The sequence below is a fragment of the Peromyscus eremicus genome, chromosome 1, assembly GCF_949786415.1.
Source record: "Peromyscus eremicus chromosome 1, PerEre_H2_v1, whole genome shotgun sequence".
NCBI lineage: Eukaryota > Metazoa > Chordata > Mammalia > Rodentia > Cricetidae > Peromyscus > Peromyscus eremicus.
In genome coordinates this window covers 39,347,834-39,365,701 of record NC_081416.1, presented here as the reverse complement: position 1 = coordinate 39,365,701, position 17,868 = coordinate 39,347,834, and the positions used below count along the sequence as shown (strand labels likewise).

Sequence of the window (17,868 nt, the reverse complement as noted above, 5' to 3'; positions counted from 1 at the left end):
TAGTGTATTGTGTGATTGCATGGTGGTAAAAAGATATAAAATTTATATTCATTTTTCTTCTTTCTCTCTCTCTCTCTTTCAGGCTCAGAAATCCTGGATTGAAAGAGCATTTTATAAAAGAGAATGTGTTCACATCATACCCAGCACCAAAGACCCCCATAGGTAATCCTATGGTCTTTAATGCATTAAGAATGTGAAGTAGAAATTATAGGCATAGAGTACAATTGTAATTACTACCACTGAAAGGGAACCACTGTCAAATTAAATATATTTTTGAAGCAAATATATATTGCACTGCTTAATATGCATGGTTAAAGTTAATCTTCAACTAAGTGTCCGTACATAGAGAAACAGATCCACTATTGTAAAAAGACTGATCCCTGGATATAAGAGTATACTATGTTTTTGTTGCAATTACTTATTTTTTCCACCTTAACATTTTGTCAAACTGTTTCATTGGTACCAACATGTCCTGCTATAGTGAAAAAGACAGTCTTGAATGAAAGACTCCTAGGAGATTATGTATGGTTTGACCTTCAGATTCCTCTGCACATCTTTTGGCACTGTAGTTTCCTTCCTGAAAATCAGCAGTATATAAAGCAGGAAGCTAAAATAGTCCATTGTGATCTAGAAATGCCCTTTGAATGGGCAATTCTAAAGAGCTGCTTAAAATACAGATTTTACAGCCATAGGCTAGATACGTAATCTTGGATACATTGTTTAAGATTCAGTGCAGCAACATTTTTTCAGTGTATCCTAAATTGTTAGTGTTTAAGAGAATGTTACATAACTATCATTACTAATAATTGTGATAGTGGTCATCATAACATACGAAGGACATTTTGATGACAGAGGGAACCAATTTTAAGTTTCCTTCTTAATTTTTCATTTCTTCTTCAAAGAAAAACCTATAGATTTTTATTCTCAGAATTGAATATTTGACAGTAAATATCAACTGGAAAGACAAGTTAGGTTGTGACTCACACATAAGTGAGATTCCTCATTTAAATGTACATGTTAAAAATTTTCCCTCGAAGCTCTTCAGCATCCTTCATGCAAGATTTGATAGATGGGAGCAATTATAAGTGGAAAAATCTAGAGAACTTTTGTCCACAATTGCCCTGTCCCAAGCAATATGCCAAGTACTTAAAGGTGTGGGTGGAGGAGGTCAGGGAGTGTGTTGATAGATAAACTGGGTGGTGGGGAAGAGCAGTAGATGGGGTGTTGGGGGAAGCCTCCCTCCACCATTTCTCTGATAAGGCTGCATCTGGAATTTCACCTACCACTTAACTGGAATGGGTCAACATGGTCTGCGAGGTTCTCTAACAGGCTGCTTAAGTGTGTGTTCTTGTAATGGCTGCTGATTCAAGGGGTTCACTTCACTTTAACCTCTCATGTTATAGGTGTTGCTGTGGGCGCCTAATAGGCCAGCATGTCGGACTCACTCCCAGTATCTCTGTGCTTCAGAATGAGAAAAATGAGAGTCGCCTCTCCCGAAATGACATCCAGTCTGAGAAGTGGTCCATCAGCAAACACACTCAGCTCAGCCCAACAGATGCTTTTGGGACCATTGAGTTCCAAGGAGGTGGCCATTCCAACAAAGCCATGGTAATAATAACAATAAAAAGCCAGTCACTCACTCCCAGATACAATTCCACATCCTATAAGGGAACTGCTAAGAGCCTGGGATGTAGGTTTCAAGCTAGCCTGGCCTCTGTCACTTGGCAGTAGGGCGTCTATAAAGTAGGGGCAAGAAAACCTTCCCCAGGACTTTTTAAATCATTGGTATGAGATCAGATGATAAGCTGATTTTTACTTTGGTTAAAATCTTTCATTGTATATGATCGTGCGGTACAATGTCCTTTCTACCCAAATCCATCACCTCTTTATTCACCCCAACCCACCAGCACCTTTACATTCTGCGTTTAACCACTCGTACATTCAGATCCACTGTTCGCTGCCCTTCATGTATGAGAGAAAAGGTGATACCTGTCCTTCTGAATCTGGCTTGTTTTCTGTAACTATTTACAGCTTGCAACATTATTTTCTATGTCTCATCTACATAGCCGTTTTCTAAATCATTTACCCCAGCTTTGGAGAGAGGAAACAAATGTTTCTTTTAGGTTTCTATTTTGTTTTATTAGCAGCATTTCCCAAGCTGTTTCCTTCCTGGCCTTGACAGAGATCTTGTCATCCATATCAGGCACCTTTTTTCCAAGCAGCTGGGTTAGTAATATTCTCAATGGGAAAGGAAAATATCTTTAGCAAGGACTTGAGAACTATATAGAAATTTTGCCATGTCTAAACCATAGTTCCCATGGACTACACTTAATGTGACTCCACATAGACCTTTCAAAGAATAAAGAGTAAAGAATGTGTTATGAAAATTCTGGAAGCTTTGTAGTTAAGGAGGCTTGCCTCTGGCTATTGAAAGAGTCAGACAATAGATGTAAGACATCAGCAAAGGGCTAGATGTATCAATGGGTGTGAAGTAATTTGGCTGGTGTTAGTAATATTCTCATTTTCCCCAGGCTCTGAAAGAACTTGGAGAAACATTTGACTCATCCTTTAAAGGACACTCCTTTGATCTACGCCCCTATTAGTTCATATACTTTAATTTACATTTCCAGGCAATGCTTATGTATAATTCTGAAAGGTTGGACCCTGTAGCTTACTGGCTGCCTTTTGATTAGGAACCCACTGGCATTTTATTCATAGCCTGGTGCTGTCACTTTCTGGTTGTATGATTGTTCAATTTAAGCCCAGTGCTTTAGTTTCCTTGCATGTAAAATGGGGTAGTAACTTCCACTTCATAGGGCTATCTCAGGGATTAACAGTGCCTCTGTGTATTACCGGCTTTAAATGGTGCCTGCTGCTAAAGCTGCAGAAGGGTTTACTCTGAGGGAAACTTTGTTACCAATCAAAATAGATGTGTGCTCCTGAAGTCACAGAACTAGATAAATTCTCACTCTTACTGGAAAGTCTTTGTTAAGTCATTTAATATACACGTGCCTCAATTATTCTACCTAGAAAGCTGGTAAAGTTGCCTTCTGTGATGTTCATGAGGATGGAAGACACCTGATGCACAGCTAGTGTTCAATATATGTATGAAAATGACAGAAATGGGTCAGGGAAGTAGCTTCCTGTACTTCCCGAAAGCCCAAAGACCCATTAGAGTATTTTCACAAGGGCATCAGCTTTCTTGTACCCACAGTTTAAGCTCTGTTCTGTGAAGAACGGTGTTAGTGACAGCCACCATCAGGAAAGCTAGCTAGAGGTTTGTGAACTGATATCCACGTTCTTTCTGGCCCTGGCAGTCACTCATACCATCAAATCAGAATGAGTTACATTACCTGGGGTCCTTCCCATCTCAGTCCTTGTCCCCTTTCATCGCTAACCTGCTGTGAGTGTGACATCAGAGTGAACACAGCAAGAGCCCTTTTGTTGTATACCTTTCCTCTACTGGAAATTCTTTTTGTCTCCTGAAAATTTCTGGTGAATTTGAGAGACATGCTCCCCCCACCCCAGAAGACTAGAAAGCAAAACTCAAAATGAGTTTATTAGCATGTGCCCTTCAAAATGGTCAGCAAAATACTTTGGCAATTTCTTTCATACTCTATAATGAATAATAGTCGTGATCATAAATGAGCAACCAAGTATTCTGCAATCCCCTTGGATTCCATTTCCCCAACACATATTGATGAATATTTTTCAGAGCTGTGATCAAACCCAGATCTTCACACATGGTCTTCAAGTATATACCACTGAGCTACATCTCAGTCCTCAGATATTAAGAATTTCAAGACAAAAACCCAGGGAAGTGAACTCTAAGCACTGCCCTTCTGAGCACTGTTTTCCACATACTGTGATGGTGACCCCGAGGTTAGGGTGGCCCTAGGTGGCCTAAAGGGCAGTCACTCTAAGGGCAACCCTTTCTTCCTCTCCAAGCCTAATTAGCCTAATGAAGGCCAGTTTTTCTTTTCATTACTGCTGGGTATTCAGGGAGTGGAAATCCCCAGCATTCGTCCAGACACAAACGAGCATCTTGTGCACTCTGAAAGCTTGCCCCAGAGTTACTCTGCTTCTCCTGTCTAAACAAAGAAGTGGTGCTGTCAGGCCTCGTTTTATGAGGCAGGGGAATGGATGCTTGCCAACCCGAGCCTCCCTTGCTTCCCAGCCTCTTGAGCAAACCAGCATGCAGTTTGGACAGACAGCCTTGGCACCCACTTCCTGTGAAAGAAGCCAGTCTTCCTGAGAGCACTGTATGGTTAATTATTCTCCAAAACTGCAGTTAGACAGGCCAGTAAAGTTAATGTGCCTCTGGGCCATTGCTTCTGAAAGGGGTCCTGGAAGTAAGTGTTAGCAAAGTCATCCAAACACTCTAGGGGCAAGATTGACTTTTTTTTTTTAATTAAGGTAAGATATAACATTAACTTTTTTCCTTGAAGGCAGCCCAGGATCCAGCTCTAGCATTTTCCAAATGCCAAGGTGGGCTGCACACAGTGGGCTGCAGGCAGCAGGAGGAATAGACTAATTATCCAAAATGCCTCCAGTTACTTGAGAGCCATAGCTAGGTGTCCGTCCTATCACATGTGTAGGACAGCAATATATCACAGACCCTTAAGCACCAAAGGCATTTGAGGGTCATAATCAGCAGTTCTTGACTTGGGGGCACAAAGTAACAGGGAAGGCCATTACAAATGGCCATATGTAAGATTCACATCTGGAGTCTCATTCATTAGCCTGGACAAAAAACCTTGGGCATCCAAAGATCTCTGGATATACACATAGCAGTTACTCTGCTGTGCAACAAGCCCTGGAAAAATTAATCTCCATCACCACTACCTACATTATAGATGAGATAATTGAAGCCCCAGAAAGTAAATTGTTTTCCTAGAGAAAGTTCTTGAACCCAACTTCCTAATGACCCCCTTTCCATTCTCTTTTTTCCTTGTCATGTGTGCCTAGGACAGATGACAGTCACTGTTTTATTTGGAAGTTATTTGGAGGTGATTGAAAGGAAGCTAATTACTATTGTGCATCTACCTTTTTTTAATAAGGGTTTTAGAATTTTTTGCAGCAGGATTTTTAAATCACTAATATTTAATGAGGTTAATTAAACTTGAAAGCCTTGAGCAGAGGGAAGTCTTTGTAAAATTACATCTTAGATCATTAGAATCATTTGCCAAGTTCTTTCAAGTGCTTTGTGGTGTTCAGAACTCAGTGTCCAAGCTTAACCAGCCTCAGGAAAATCAACATTTTGCAGAAAGAGACTGACATAGGAAGGAGCCAATCCAAGTTGACAGTGAGGGAAGAAGCCTGACTTCCTGACCATTCCCAAGATGCATCCTACCAGATGACAAGCCCTAAATCACCCAGGATTCTCTGAGGATCAGATCACTTCTAGGGACATCTCATAATTCACAAACCACCTTAGGACCACAGCAAGATGACCCTGTCAGCAGACATAGTGAGGTTTCTTGAAGACTCTTGTCTATTGAGGGCTTCCACATGATTTACAAAGTGAGCAGAATATAGACTCACTTGTTTACAAATCATCTCTTCTAATTAATGCAGAGCTGGCTTGTAGGCCAGGTAAGACTAAACCTAATTAAGGGCATGCAGTTAAACCTCTCAGGCCAGTCACATAATTCTCTTCTGGCTCTCCTCTGCTATTTACTCTGCCTATTAGCTCATGTGGAGTCTCTTAGTACAGTTTTCATATAATTTAGACAATTATCCCAAGCCCTTATTTTCACACTGAAAGCTCTAACTATTAAGCCCACAGGAGTGAAAGCCTTGCTCTCTGAGCTCTAGGGGAGGGGACCACACAGTAGGGAGGTTGCTCCTGTTAGCATGGCATCTGTAACCATGTACTCTTAGAGAGTTTCAGGGATTGAATTTGAGGTTTAAAAATTGTCTCTCTTTGCATTCTGCAAATTGATCTGGGAACCCTAGACTAACACATGCCAAGTTGAAATGATTGAATGACTCCTTCTTCACACACATGAACAACCAATCACAGCACTATGGCTAACACAAAGCTTCCTACAGCCTGATGGGGCTGTAGAGAAACCTTGTGATTGCTCCCCTGATTTCCAATTTGCACCTTGTGGTCTGAAGGCTGCTGATCCGGCAACAGGATCAGATGGTCTGTCTGAAAGTAAGAATTAATGTAGAGGCAGGGTGCAAATTAATCCCAGCACTAGGGAGGCAGAGGCAGGAGGATCTCTGTTAGTTTGAAGCCAGCCTGGTTTACAAAGCAAGTTCCAAGACAGCCAGGACAGTTACACAGAAAAAAAAAAACTCGTCTTGAAAAACAAAAACAAAAAAACAACAAAATTAAGGTAGAAGATATGGTTGATATTTCCCATCCTAATTATAGGAATGTGAAGTAGGGGAAGCTGAATCTCCTCAGGAAACTATCCCACTTCCTGGTTTCTAGAAAATGCTATACTAAATAATTCTGACAGAAATCCCATAGACTAGCTCCCATGACCCCTGTGTGTGCTTAGTGATATTATGTTATCTCTCACTATTGAGCTTCCCATTATCAACATTAATCCTATAAATACCTGCTATCTAACACTGGGAAACTGCAAAAATAATGACACTTTTACTTCCAGAGTTTTAAGGGTTATCAAACTAGAAATTGAAATGCATTGAATGTAATTCCAAGTATCTCCTTTCTGGTGAGCTGCTTCTCTCTACTGAACCACCATGAGCATTAAACTCAAGGCAAAACAAAAGCTGCTATCAGCAGAATTATCTCTGATGTGACATATTGTGCTCGACTTCAGCTTTAATTACAAGTACCCCCTTTTGTATGTGGCTCCAAAAATTGGGAAATGAAATGATCCTTGTCACATTTCTCAATAGAGAAAATGGGCCACATTTCCCACTATGAGCTTGAAAGAAAGGCATTGCCAGGACTGTGGAAACAGATTTCACAATGGTGGGTCCATTAATCAGAACAAACACTGCTTAAGAAGTACCAAGTGGTTCTTTATAAGAATTAATGATGGCTTTGCAGTGAAAGGAGGGAATTTGTCATCGAACATTTCCAAGAGTGTAGCCAGATTTATTGTACTGCAGCCCATTTCCATTTTCATTAAAACAGCTGGGCAAAGTTACGTGGGTGAAAATCTAGGGCTAAAGAGGTGGCTGATGAATTAGTAGAACCAAATGCTCTGTGAAGCTCAAGGTGACTGCTGATGGAAGTTTAGGGAGGTGTTTGGTTGGTTGGTTGTTAAGGAAACAGCCTCCACCTGCTCTAAGCAGTAATGGCTGCATCCTCACCCCATCCAGCCTTTGTGCCCTGTAGATATAATGGAAGGATAAGAACACTGCTTGGTGAGGACACTCTGTAAGTTCTATAGCATTGGTGAGTGAGCAGAAGCATTTGGGATAATGACATAGTAATAGCCAATTCAGTAGGAAAATCACCTGCCCAGAACAGGAACCCCAAGATGAGGCATAGCTGACCCTCATTACCAAGGTCCTCTCTATTCAAATGAAAGAGAAGTTCTCACTGCCTCACAAAATGTAATTTCTAGTTTGTGTCTGGAAATTAAAGTATATCTTCATATGAAAATAATGCTGGATTCATTGACCTCCACGGTACTCAAGAACATAAAATTATACAATTTCAACTAAATCTAGCTTCTGTCTTACACAGAACATTCCAAAACCATCCACTTGACATGCACAGGCCTCCTAATATCAGACAGGAGAGCTAACAGCAGGAAGAGATAGGGACAGGTCATTACAAAGATGCAAACCTTACTAGATCTCAGCTTCTCTTTTGATCAACTGGAGACCTAAAGGCCCATTGTAATGAGAGGGCAAGGCCTCCCCCACACCCCCACAAAACTAGAGTAGAAAATAAGGACTATTGACTTGAATCAGTTATATGCAGGCACACTGTGTCTAAATGGTAAGGAATCTTTACCCATTTTGCACTTACTGGAGCTTCTTGGCCATTACGTGTTCCACAGTTTAACCCATATAGTATCCTGTGCAGTGGTCAGGGCTGGTCTCATTTAACAGGTCAGATACTCACATTGTCCAAATGACCAATACTGTCAGCATCTGATAATGGAGTGAGTTGGAAATTTCTAAACAGTACCAAGCCAGAGTAATGCCTAGGTGACCTCATTTAAAATGCTTGTTAGGGAGATGTCTTGCTATTTGCAATATGATCCCTTAGCAATGAATAGACTCATAATGGACCTCAAAATTGCTTATCATAGACTGGAGGGATGGCTCAGTGAGTAAAGGCGCTTGCAGCCAAGCCTGATGACCTGAGTTCAATCCCTGGGACTCTCATGGTGAAAGGCGAGAACTGACTCTAGCAAGCTGCTCTCTCACCTCCACACGAATGCTATCACATGTGCCATCCCTGTCCCAAAATTAAAAAAAAAAAAAGTTAAATTGCTTCTCATGACAACCAAAATAGCTCCTAATTTCAAATCACATTAACAATTTAATAGGAATTGTTTAATTTCTCTGGGCACAATTAGTGTGAAGCTGCCTACTCAGCAAGTGAGGTCGTTGTTGTAAGTGAGAGAGAGATACGGTGAACAATGTGGTTTCTACAGACATAGGAATACAACCTGAAAATTTTCTATTTAATTGAAATCTCTAGGTAACCTCACGATGATGCTTAACCCCCGATTTTAATACCATTTTGACCTCCCAAACCATTTATTTGATTTTCTAAACAATAGCCAAAATGATTTTTTAAAAAAAGTAGCATGCTGATGTATTTAAATACTTCCCTTTTGTTTTCTGGGAGAAGGGAGGAACAAGGCATAGATTATGGACAATAGCTAAAAGCCAAAGCAGCAAATGTTTGTGACCTTTATCAGGTTCTGGATAGTTAGACGTGGTCTGTACAGAATCTTAGGTTTTTCTGTATAAGAACTGGTCCTAGTCAAGACGGGTACAGTTAGTGGAGATACCTTGAGCAGCCTGGCAGTTGATGTACTTTCACATTTACGGTAGACGGTAGTCTAATTCTTCCTCACCATATCTTCGTTTTCCATATAAAACTTAAGTGTGTTTTACTTTCCAGGGGCACCAAACCAAATAACAGACATGTTGCCTTAGTCCTTCATATTATTATTATTATTATTATTCCTATTACCTCTCACAATACTGTGGCTGCTTCACAACAATACTGACATAGCTGACCAGAATCCATGGGTTGCTCAACTAGACCCTGAACTCAAAGGCCTGTAGCACACGAGATATAATGGCTCATAAAAGAATCATTCAGAAAGAAGTATGGGCTTTAGCAAGAGCTTGAAGCCATTGCATCAGCACGGTCTTGCAGTGTCAAATGGTCACTGGGACTGAAGCAAACTTTAAAAGATGAGTGTCGTTTCCATGAGTGACAGGGCAGAGTGCATTCATTACCCTAGGCCTTGCGGATTAGCATTCGTCAAATGCACAGAAAAGTGGGAAAAGCTGTCAATAGCAGGTAAGGCTAAATTAAGGGGAAACTTACTTGCCCGAATAGTTTACAAAAGATGAAATGATTTAAATTCAGAATAGCATGACCAAAGGAAGAAGTCAGCCCATTGACCTGTCAGCGTTTCATAGGCATCTGAGGGCCAGAAAAGCCACAAGGAGGCTGTACCAGAACCCAAACTGCGTCATTTAAGGGAATAGACTGCTAACACAGCCGTGGAAGGAACCAAGACCAGGCCTGGGTGAAAACACCATTCGGAGAAGCGCCGCCTTAGGACTTGGCGACTAGCTGGTTTATGTAAAGGAAAAGGAGAAGGAGTAAGAGGAAGTTGTATCTTTAAGGTCAAGAGAAGGCTGTAGACTCAAAGCTAGGGTCCAGAGCCTCTCATGACCCATTAGTAGTGTGAGCTTGGAAACAGTATGGATCCTACCTTATTGGAAATGTTGGAGAATATGAGATGGAACGCGTAAAACACTTAGCACACATGTACCTGGAATGCAGAATTCAGGACCCACAGAGTGACCTTTCAGCCAACAGTGGACCATATGTATGATGCTGGGCCCATATATGTACAATGGAGCTCAAAGATGCCACCCCTTAGTGGCATGAGTGAAGTATAATGTCAAAAAGCAGCACATTTTGTTCATGTGTATGGTGATGTGTGGTGATGTATAGTGTATGGTTTTTATACTACCAGGCCTATTTAAAAAAAAAAAAAAAAAGCAAAGACTATACCGTCATACGCCACAGGTAATACTTGACTACTGGCTATTTACTGGTATATGTATTTACTATGCTGTGCTTTGGTCCTCATTTTGAAGTACTATTGAAGAGTTGACTGTAAAATAGTTTAGTTTATAAGTCAGTCACTATACATGTGGTCCTTGGTACTAACCTCAAAATTATTGAATTATGGGGCTTGGATTATGGGTTGTCTCAATTGGTAAAGTTGAAATATGAAATTTCACACAAATACGAAAACCCAAGTTCAAATACTAGCACCCACATACCAAGCCTGGAATAGCATACAGCAGTAATCCCAGCACTGGGAGGGTAGAGACAAGGGGATGTCTTAGGCTACATCTGGCCAGTCACTTTAGCCAAACCAGTGAGCTTCAAGTTGAGAGAAATCTTATCTCAGAATTTAAGATGGTCAAAAGGGCTGTCAAAGTGGATCAGAAGATAAAGACACTTGCCAGCAAGTCTGATGGCCTGAATCGAATCCTGGAACCCACATGGTGGGAGGAAAGAACCTACTCCCCAAGCCGTTCTCTAATTTCTATATATCTACTGTGACACATGCATGCACACACACACACTCACGCACACACAAAATACTTTAATAAATGTATAAAATAAATAAAAAGATAGTGGCTGCGGAAGACACTCAAAATCAACTTAGGGTCCACATTTGCAGGCCCGTGTGCATACACAAACAAATATGTATATACACACATACACCACACACACAAAGAATAGACTTGAATCTAATTAAGCCAAAGGTAGTGAATAATTTGGGGTTTTCTGACACAGGATTTCATAAAGTCCAGGCTAGCCTCAAATTCACTATGTATCCAAGGCTAGCCTTTGAACTCCTGAAGTTCTTGTCTCCACCTTACAAGTGCTGATTTCAGTATTGTCCAACAAACCTAGTTAATCAATTATTTTCTCTCTTGTGGAACTTTTTTAAATTTTCATTTTACATTAATATTCTGTGTGTGTGTAATATGTGTGCACATGTGCATGTGTGTGTGAGCCTTAGTGGGCATACAGAGGTCAGAGAAAACTTGTGGAAGGTGGTTCTCTCCTTCTACCAGAAGGTCCCAGGAACTGAACTCAGGTCCTCAGGCTTGGTGTCAAGGAAGAGCCTTTACTCATGAGCCATCTCAAGGACCCAGCATTTATTTTTGTTCTCGTTATTTTTTTTTTTTTGAGACAGCATCTCATGTAGTTCACGATGGCCCCAAACTTCTGATCCACTGGCCTCCACCCTTCAAATTTTTGGATTACAGGCACGTACTATCATACCTATATCAAACCAAGAGCTTCAGGCAGGCATTCCACAACTGAGATCTATCTATTCCCCATGTAATATGCACTTAAGAATGCTGTAATTTCGATTACTAATTTATTCCCTAATGTTTTATTTCTATCCCTTTGCACTATAAATTAGTCATGATTATTGTTTTATATTGTACAGTCTACATGGTTTTATATTTACCATGTAGTTACTAATTAGTTACATCCCATCCTGTGTTTGAGATCATCCTGAATCATATAAGCTTCAATTTTACCTCAGTGAAAACTGTCAGAGGGAAACTCAGGGTTGGCATTCATAAAATGGCTATATTTTCTCCCACTTTGAAAAGAAAAGCTGAGCTCTAAACCTGAGCTCTAAACCGAGAGGCTGTTCTCCTGGCTTTAGCTTCTATTGCTGCAGTTTAGGAGTGGGCCTCCTGTCTAGAGTCTTCATAGCTGGTACTTTCTGTGATATATCGTGACTGAGGTTTCCTGCTGTTTATTCTTCCTGGGACCCATTGAGCTCTTGGACCTGAGAGTTGGTATTCAGTATTTCTGAGAAATATTCTGCCAATGTCTCCTCAAGCAGTGCCTCTTTCATGTTTATCTAGAATTTCTAATTCACTCTTGTGGTGATATTTTGTTTCTGCTCTCACAAATAAAACTTGCCTGGAGATCAGAGTGCAAAGCTAGCCACTAGAGGCCAGGCAGTGGTGGTACACACCTTTAATCCCAGCACTTGGGAGGAGGAAATGGGAAGTGATATGGCTGGGCACAAGAGAGAAAGTGATAAAGTGGAGTGGAGTCAGGGGCTTGGTGCTTTCAGTCAAAGGATTCCTAGGGGTAAGAAGTCTTTCTAGTGGCTGGCTGCTCCACTTCTCTGATCTTCAGGCAAGCTTTATTTGTTAGAGCATACACAAAATATCACCTCTCTCTCTCCTGAGCATCTTTGGTTGTGGTTGTGTTTTGCTGTGTATTTTTCTAAACCTTCATCTTTCTAGGCTGAATGTGGCTAATTTATAAGAACCATCATCAGTAGGTTCCTTTTCCATGCCGATTTTCACTTACAGTATTACACTTTCATTTCTACAAGTTGTTCTAGGTTTTCAGATGCCCGTGGTCATTATAGCTTCTTCTTCCTTGTTTTGATATCCATATATAAGATGCTATGTGTGTCTGTTTTGTATTCCACGACCATCTCAAGGTCTTGGAGGGTCTAGCTAGCTATCTGTTGCCAAGCAATTATTTCCAACCTGCATTTATTACACATTCCTTCACAGAGGGTCTGTGTTTGCCTCTGCTGCTTACCTGGAGCCATCACTCCATCAAAACAATTGGCATTAACATACCTTGTTCTAGTTCTCAAACCACACTAAGTAATGATGACAAACCTGTGTAGGGACCTGCTTGTCTTTAAAAATAATCAAATGCAAATTCTTTTTTCAGTCCACCCAGAGCCTACCTCAGTCTTCCAGGGTTGAGATAAGCAAGTTTCCTACAGCCTTCTTTTATATAGTTCCTTAGTTTTTCCTCCTAATGTTTCAGAGTTGAGCACTTTAATGTATACCAGCTTTCTGTGGGGCTCCCCAAGGACTCCCCCAGACTTCAGAAAGTCATCAGGTCAGATGTTGAAGGACTGCAGGATTTGGGAGAGTCTCTTAGATCCAGCCCTGCTCTGTGCCCCCAAGCAGACTTTCTTTAGGAATTGAGTATCTCTGCATTTCATGCCAAGTCCATAGTATATTTCAAAAGATTTTTCTATCATTGCCCAGTATATCAACTATGTAGTTGAACTAAAACTTATGTGTCCATGTATATGGTCCTATATATTATCATTGTACTTATAGCATTTGTTATATATACTTAGAATTTCCTGTTGTGTATAGAAAAACCTTGATTTCTACTACAAGTTTCACTTTTGAACACAGGAATAGCTGGCCTGTCTTCTGTCACTTGTCTTTTAAAGAGAAAATATTTGAGCTGGATGTGGTGCCACATCCCTCTTATGTCAGCACCTGGAGGGCTGGAACCAGGAGTTTCCCTGTGAGTTTGAAGTCAGCCTAATCTGAATAGCATGTTCCGGGCCAGCCCTAGCTACATGGTGTCTCATAAAAATTATATAAATACAGATGATTGATTGGTAGATAATGATACATACATAGATGATAAATAAATTATAGATAGAAGATAGATATTGATATAGATTTTACGTAAGTAGGGAGATAATAGATAGGCATTTGAGATACACTTATAGTTAAATATAACCTGCTGTTGCCTGATTTTAAATTTTTCATTCTATAATGTAGAACTTTAGAGTCCTCTGGAATCTCAAAATCATAACAGGATCACAAAAACACAAAGACAGTTATATTGACATCTAGTTTATTTAAAGGGATTGATCGTATTGAAAATATTAGGAGTGTTTGAATTGTTGTACAAATATAAACAATGGTAAAATATCAACATGATTTGTTTTAGGAAAAGATCACACCAGGAAAATTGTATTTAAACTACATTTTATAAAAAATCAAGCAATTTTCAAATTGGCATAACTCAATTTCAACAAAACCTTTAAAAGTGGGAATCCCTTTGTCTCCTGAGGCCTCTTTTGGTAAAGGAAATAATCCCCTCTCCTTAAAATAGCTAATTTCACATTTGAAGACATTTTCTTCAAGTCAGGCACATATAACTCTCACACAAAGACAAACAGCCCCAGGCAGCCCTGTCCATTTCTCTAATTGTTCATCTTCATTCTAGTATGTCCGAGTATCTTTTGATACGAAACCTGATCTCTTGCTACACCTGATGACCAAGGAATGGCAGCTGGAGCTTCCCAAGCTTCTCATCTCTGTGCATGGAGGGCTGCAGAACTTTGAACTCCAGCCCAAACTCAAGCAAGTCTTCGGGAAAGGGCTCATCAAAGCAGCCATGACAACTGGAGCGTGGATCTTCACTGGAGGGGTCAACACAGGTAATCATAGTGCAATGAAGAAAGGCAGCTGCAATGATGTTGTGGCTAGAATAATTTTGCCTCATTGAAAATGTCCATATTTCTCTACACCTCATCTCTACCATATGTGTCCACCCTCCTGCTTATCCCTCTTTTCTTCCTTTCTTTACCTAAGTGACAGCTATACAGACAATTTTCAACTAAGAAAAATTGCATATGAGAAATGGCTTTGCTATTTCATGACTTAGAGAATTTGTATACATGACTAAGGGAAATTCACAGGATGTTTTTAGTAGGTGAGATTTTCATAGCTATCCACTAACTCTTTAAAGAATAACTTTTTGTTTTAAATTGGAATGTCTGCCTTCATTATTTAAGCAAGTTCACAGTTGATACCAAATACCATTTTTAAAGTGTGTGCATGAGGGAGAGGGGGAAGGGAAGAGAGGGAGAGAGAGAGAGAAAGAGATTGTACGTGCCATAGCCACTACTTGGCACGACTACTACATGTAGTCCAACCACTTCAGGTGTCAATCCTGGCCTTTCACTCTTGTTGAGGCAGGGTTTCTCTGTTGTTTGTTCAGTCTTGTTGAAGCAGGTTTACATACTGTTCACTCTGGTTGAGGCAGGTTTATCTATTGTTCAGTCTTGTTGAGGCAGGGTTTATCTACTGTTCACTCTTGTTGAGGCAGGTTTATCTACTGTTCACTCCTCTATACTCCAGACTAGCCAGCCTGTAAGCCTTTGGCAACTCTCCATTCTCTGCCACTATAGGTCTGCTACAGATGCTCATACTACTACTGTACCTGGCTTTTACATGGGTTCTGGTGATTCAAATTCAGGCCCTTATACTATATGGCAGCTGCTTTATCCATTGAGTATCTTCCCAGCCCTAATTTTTTTTAATACTGTTTACATCTGGGGCATGAATGATAAGGTTAAGTCTAGATTATCACATGCTTATTTAAAATATTTTACTATTAATTTCTGTGTACGCATATGTGTCTGAATGGGTTTGTGCACATTAGTGTAGTGCCCTCAGAAGCCAAAAGCACTGGATCCTTCTTAGATCTGGTGTTACAGGTAGTTGTGAACTGCCCAACATGGGTACTAGGAACCAAACCCAGATCCTCTGCAAGAGCAGTACACGCTCCTAACCACTGAACCTCTTTCCAGACCCATGTGTGTTTATACTGTTAAATGTTTCTTAAAATATTCTTTATCAATAGATAGTTAATTTTCAACCCTCCATGGATTCCAGATACTTTTTCCTGCCTGCCATATAAATTTCCATATTATGATACAGGCACATTATCAAATCAATTCTAATAACCACTTAAAGTTAGGTTCTTGTCTACAGATAATAGAGTAAACTTTGTTACCAGATACCCTGAGTTCCTATTAAAAGCATACCATTGGCGCTGGGCAGCAGTGGTACATGCCTTTAATCCCAGCACTCTGGAGGCAGAGGCAGGTGGATCTCTGTGAGTTCGAGCCAGCGTAGTCTACAGGGCGAGATCCAGGACAGGCACCAAAACTACACAGAGAAACCCTGTCTGGGGGGGGGGGGGGGAAGCATACCAATGCCAGGCATGGTGGTACATACTCTTAATGCCAGAACTCAGAAGTGATAGGCAGATGAATCTCTGTGGGTTTAAGGCCAGCCTGGTCTACAACAATGAGTTCCAGGATAGCCAGGGCTTGAGAGGGGGCTAGGGAAAGACTCCCAAAACAACAGCAAAAGTACCCAAACAACTTTGTAATAAGCTAGTGCAAATGTGTCATAAGGCTCAAAGCCGGTACATGCGGGCACATTTAAAGTTAGTGGGACATCCAGAGTATATAACTCTAGACGAACTAACATGTTCTTATTAAACAATAATTGAGTTTTAGCTTGGATGATGTTTGAGTGACACCAAAACTGTAAAATCTCCTACATAGCTAGAATTCGTGAGCAGTCAGCACACAGCTAAACGGGCACGTTTTGGCAGTGAACTGTGCAGATGGTCCATGCCCAGTGTTATGTTGTAAAATCCCAACCCGGCCCATCAGCTGGCAACATCTTCTAGTGACCTGTTCAGTCTGCTCTTATTGTTGATCCTGTAAAGAACAATTTTAGTGACTCTTCAGATTTTAGCCTCCACATTTTTGCCTTCACCAAGTAGAAAGTGCTTGCGTATAATTGTTTAGTCTTTTACTTTCCTGATGTAGAGAGACCCACCCAATGCAAGGCTCAAAATGCTTGAAAGAAATTTTAACCAATTTTCTATATTTAGAAAGTTGGATTGCTAGTTGTTTTTCTTCTTTTATGAAATGCATTCAAAAGTAGGAGGGGGAGAAATTACATCCTAAATACTATACATTAAACAGCTCATCTCTAGTTCAGAATATGGGACTTTAATGATGGCTATTAAAGCTGGTAGCAGCTAGAGAAAACCATGGCAGACAAAGAGGCATACCATAAAGTTAGATTTCTTGTTGAACCCAGCCCTGATGTATTTTGCATATTAACATTAGTATTTATGGATTTACTCTTTTTTGTCTGAAAGTTGTGTTCAGCAATATTTTTACTTAGATGATACATAGACAAGCCAACAGGTGAAAAGAGTGTCTCTTCAGGCTCAAGTATAGTTTTATTTGATTCCTAAAAGAAAACTCTTGTCTGATCTTGTATCTACGTCACAACTAAGTTATTGACACATGTATGATGTCTCCATGGAGAAGCTTCTTGGTGTGTTCTGCCTGTTCATGCATGGTTTCTGAGACCTTGTTTGGAGTCAGACTGTCCCTCATGGCCCACAAGCTGAGTAACACACTGACCATCCCATCCCCCCGTCAGAGGGCACATCTCACATGTTGTTAGGCATCACTGGAGGATGCAGCAGTGAAACGTGGAGCTGTTGGGGACTCACAAGCTGCTAGATGTGCAAGGAATTATATCCACCTTAATGTTTGCAGAAGGGATGGCCCTGAGGATGAATGCTTCTTAGGGAACGGGGAGAATGTTGATCTGTGTAAATTCTTAGAAGATGTATCTTACGTGCCATGTATAGGAACGATGGCCCAAGAAGGAAGCTAAAAGATTAGAAATTGTATATTCTTTAAGTGCTTTCTTAAAGTAAGATCAGGTACCCTGCTGCTGTAATCTGGACTTCCCTTGCTTTTAACTGTGAGGCAATCATTAACGGAAGGAGGAAACAAATAGAAAGATGAATATTAAAGGTGCACTTACACATTTTAGCATAAATTTGCCATTGAGTAAGACAGCATTATTACTAGGCTTTCCACATTATGTGCTATAAATAGGAAGAGGAAATTGAGGTTAATAAAATCTTAGGTAAATAACTACTGAAATGACCCTAATTCTTTCACAGGCTGTAGAATAAATTAACTTTTTGTGCTTTTTATTCCAAGGATGCAAGGA

General features: G+C 40.4%; 1 protein-coding gene across 1 annotated transcript in view; it reads left to right on the top strand.

Moving 5' to 3' along the window:
- Positions 1–1,497: 1,497 nt before the first annotated feature.
- Positions 1,498–17,868, top strand: part of LOC131908666 (transient receptor potential cation channel subfamily M member 3-like) — a 176,253-nt gene continuing 159,882 nt past the window's right edge. The window contains exons 1-2 of the mRNA XM_059259703.1: positions 1,498–1,608; positions 14,252–14,465. Coding sequence (XP_059115686.1) covers positions 1,606–1,608; positions 14,252–14,465 — 217 coding nt within the window. The 5' untranslated portion in view covers positions 1,498–1,605. The remainder of the gene's footprint in view (positions 1,609–14,251; positions 14,466–17,868) is intronic.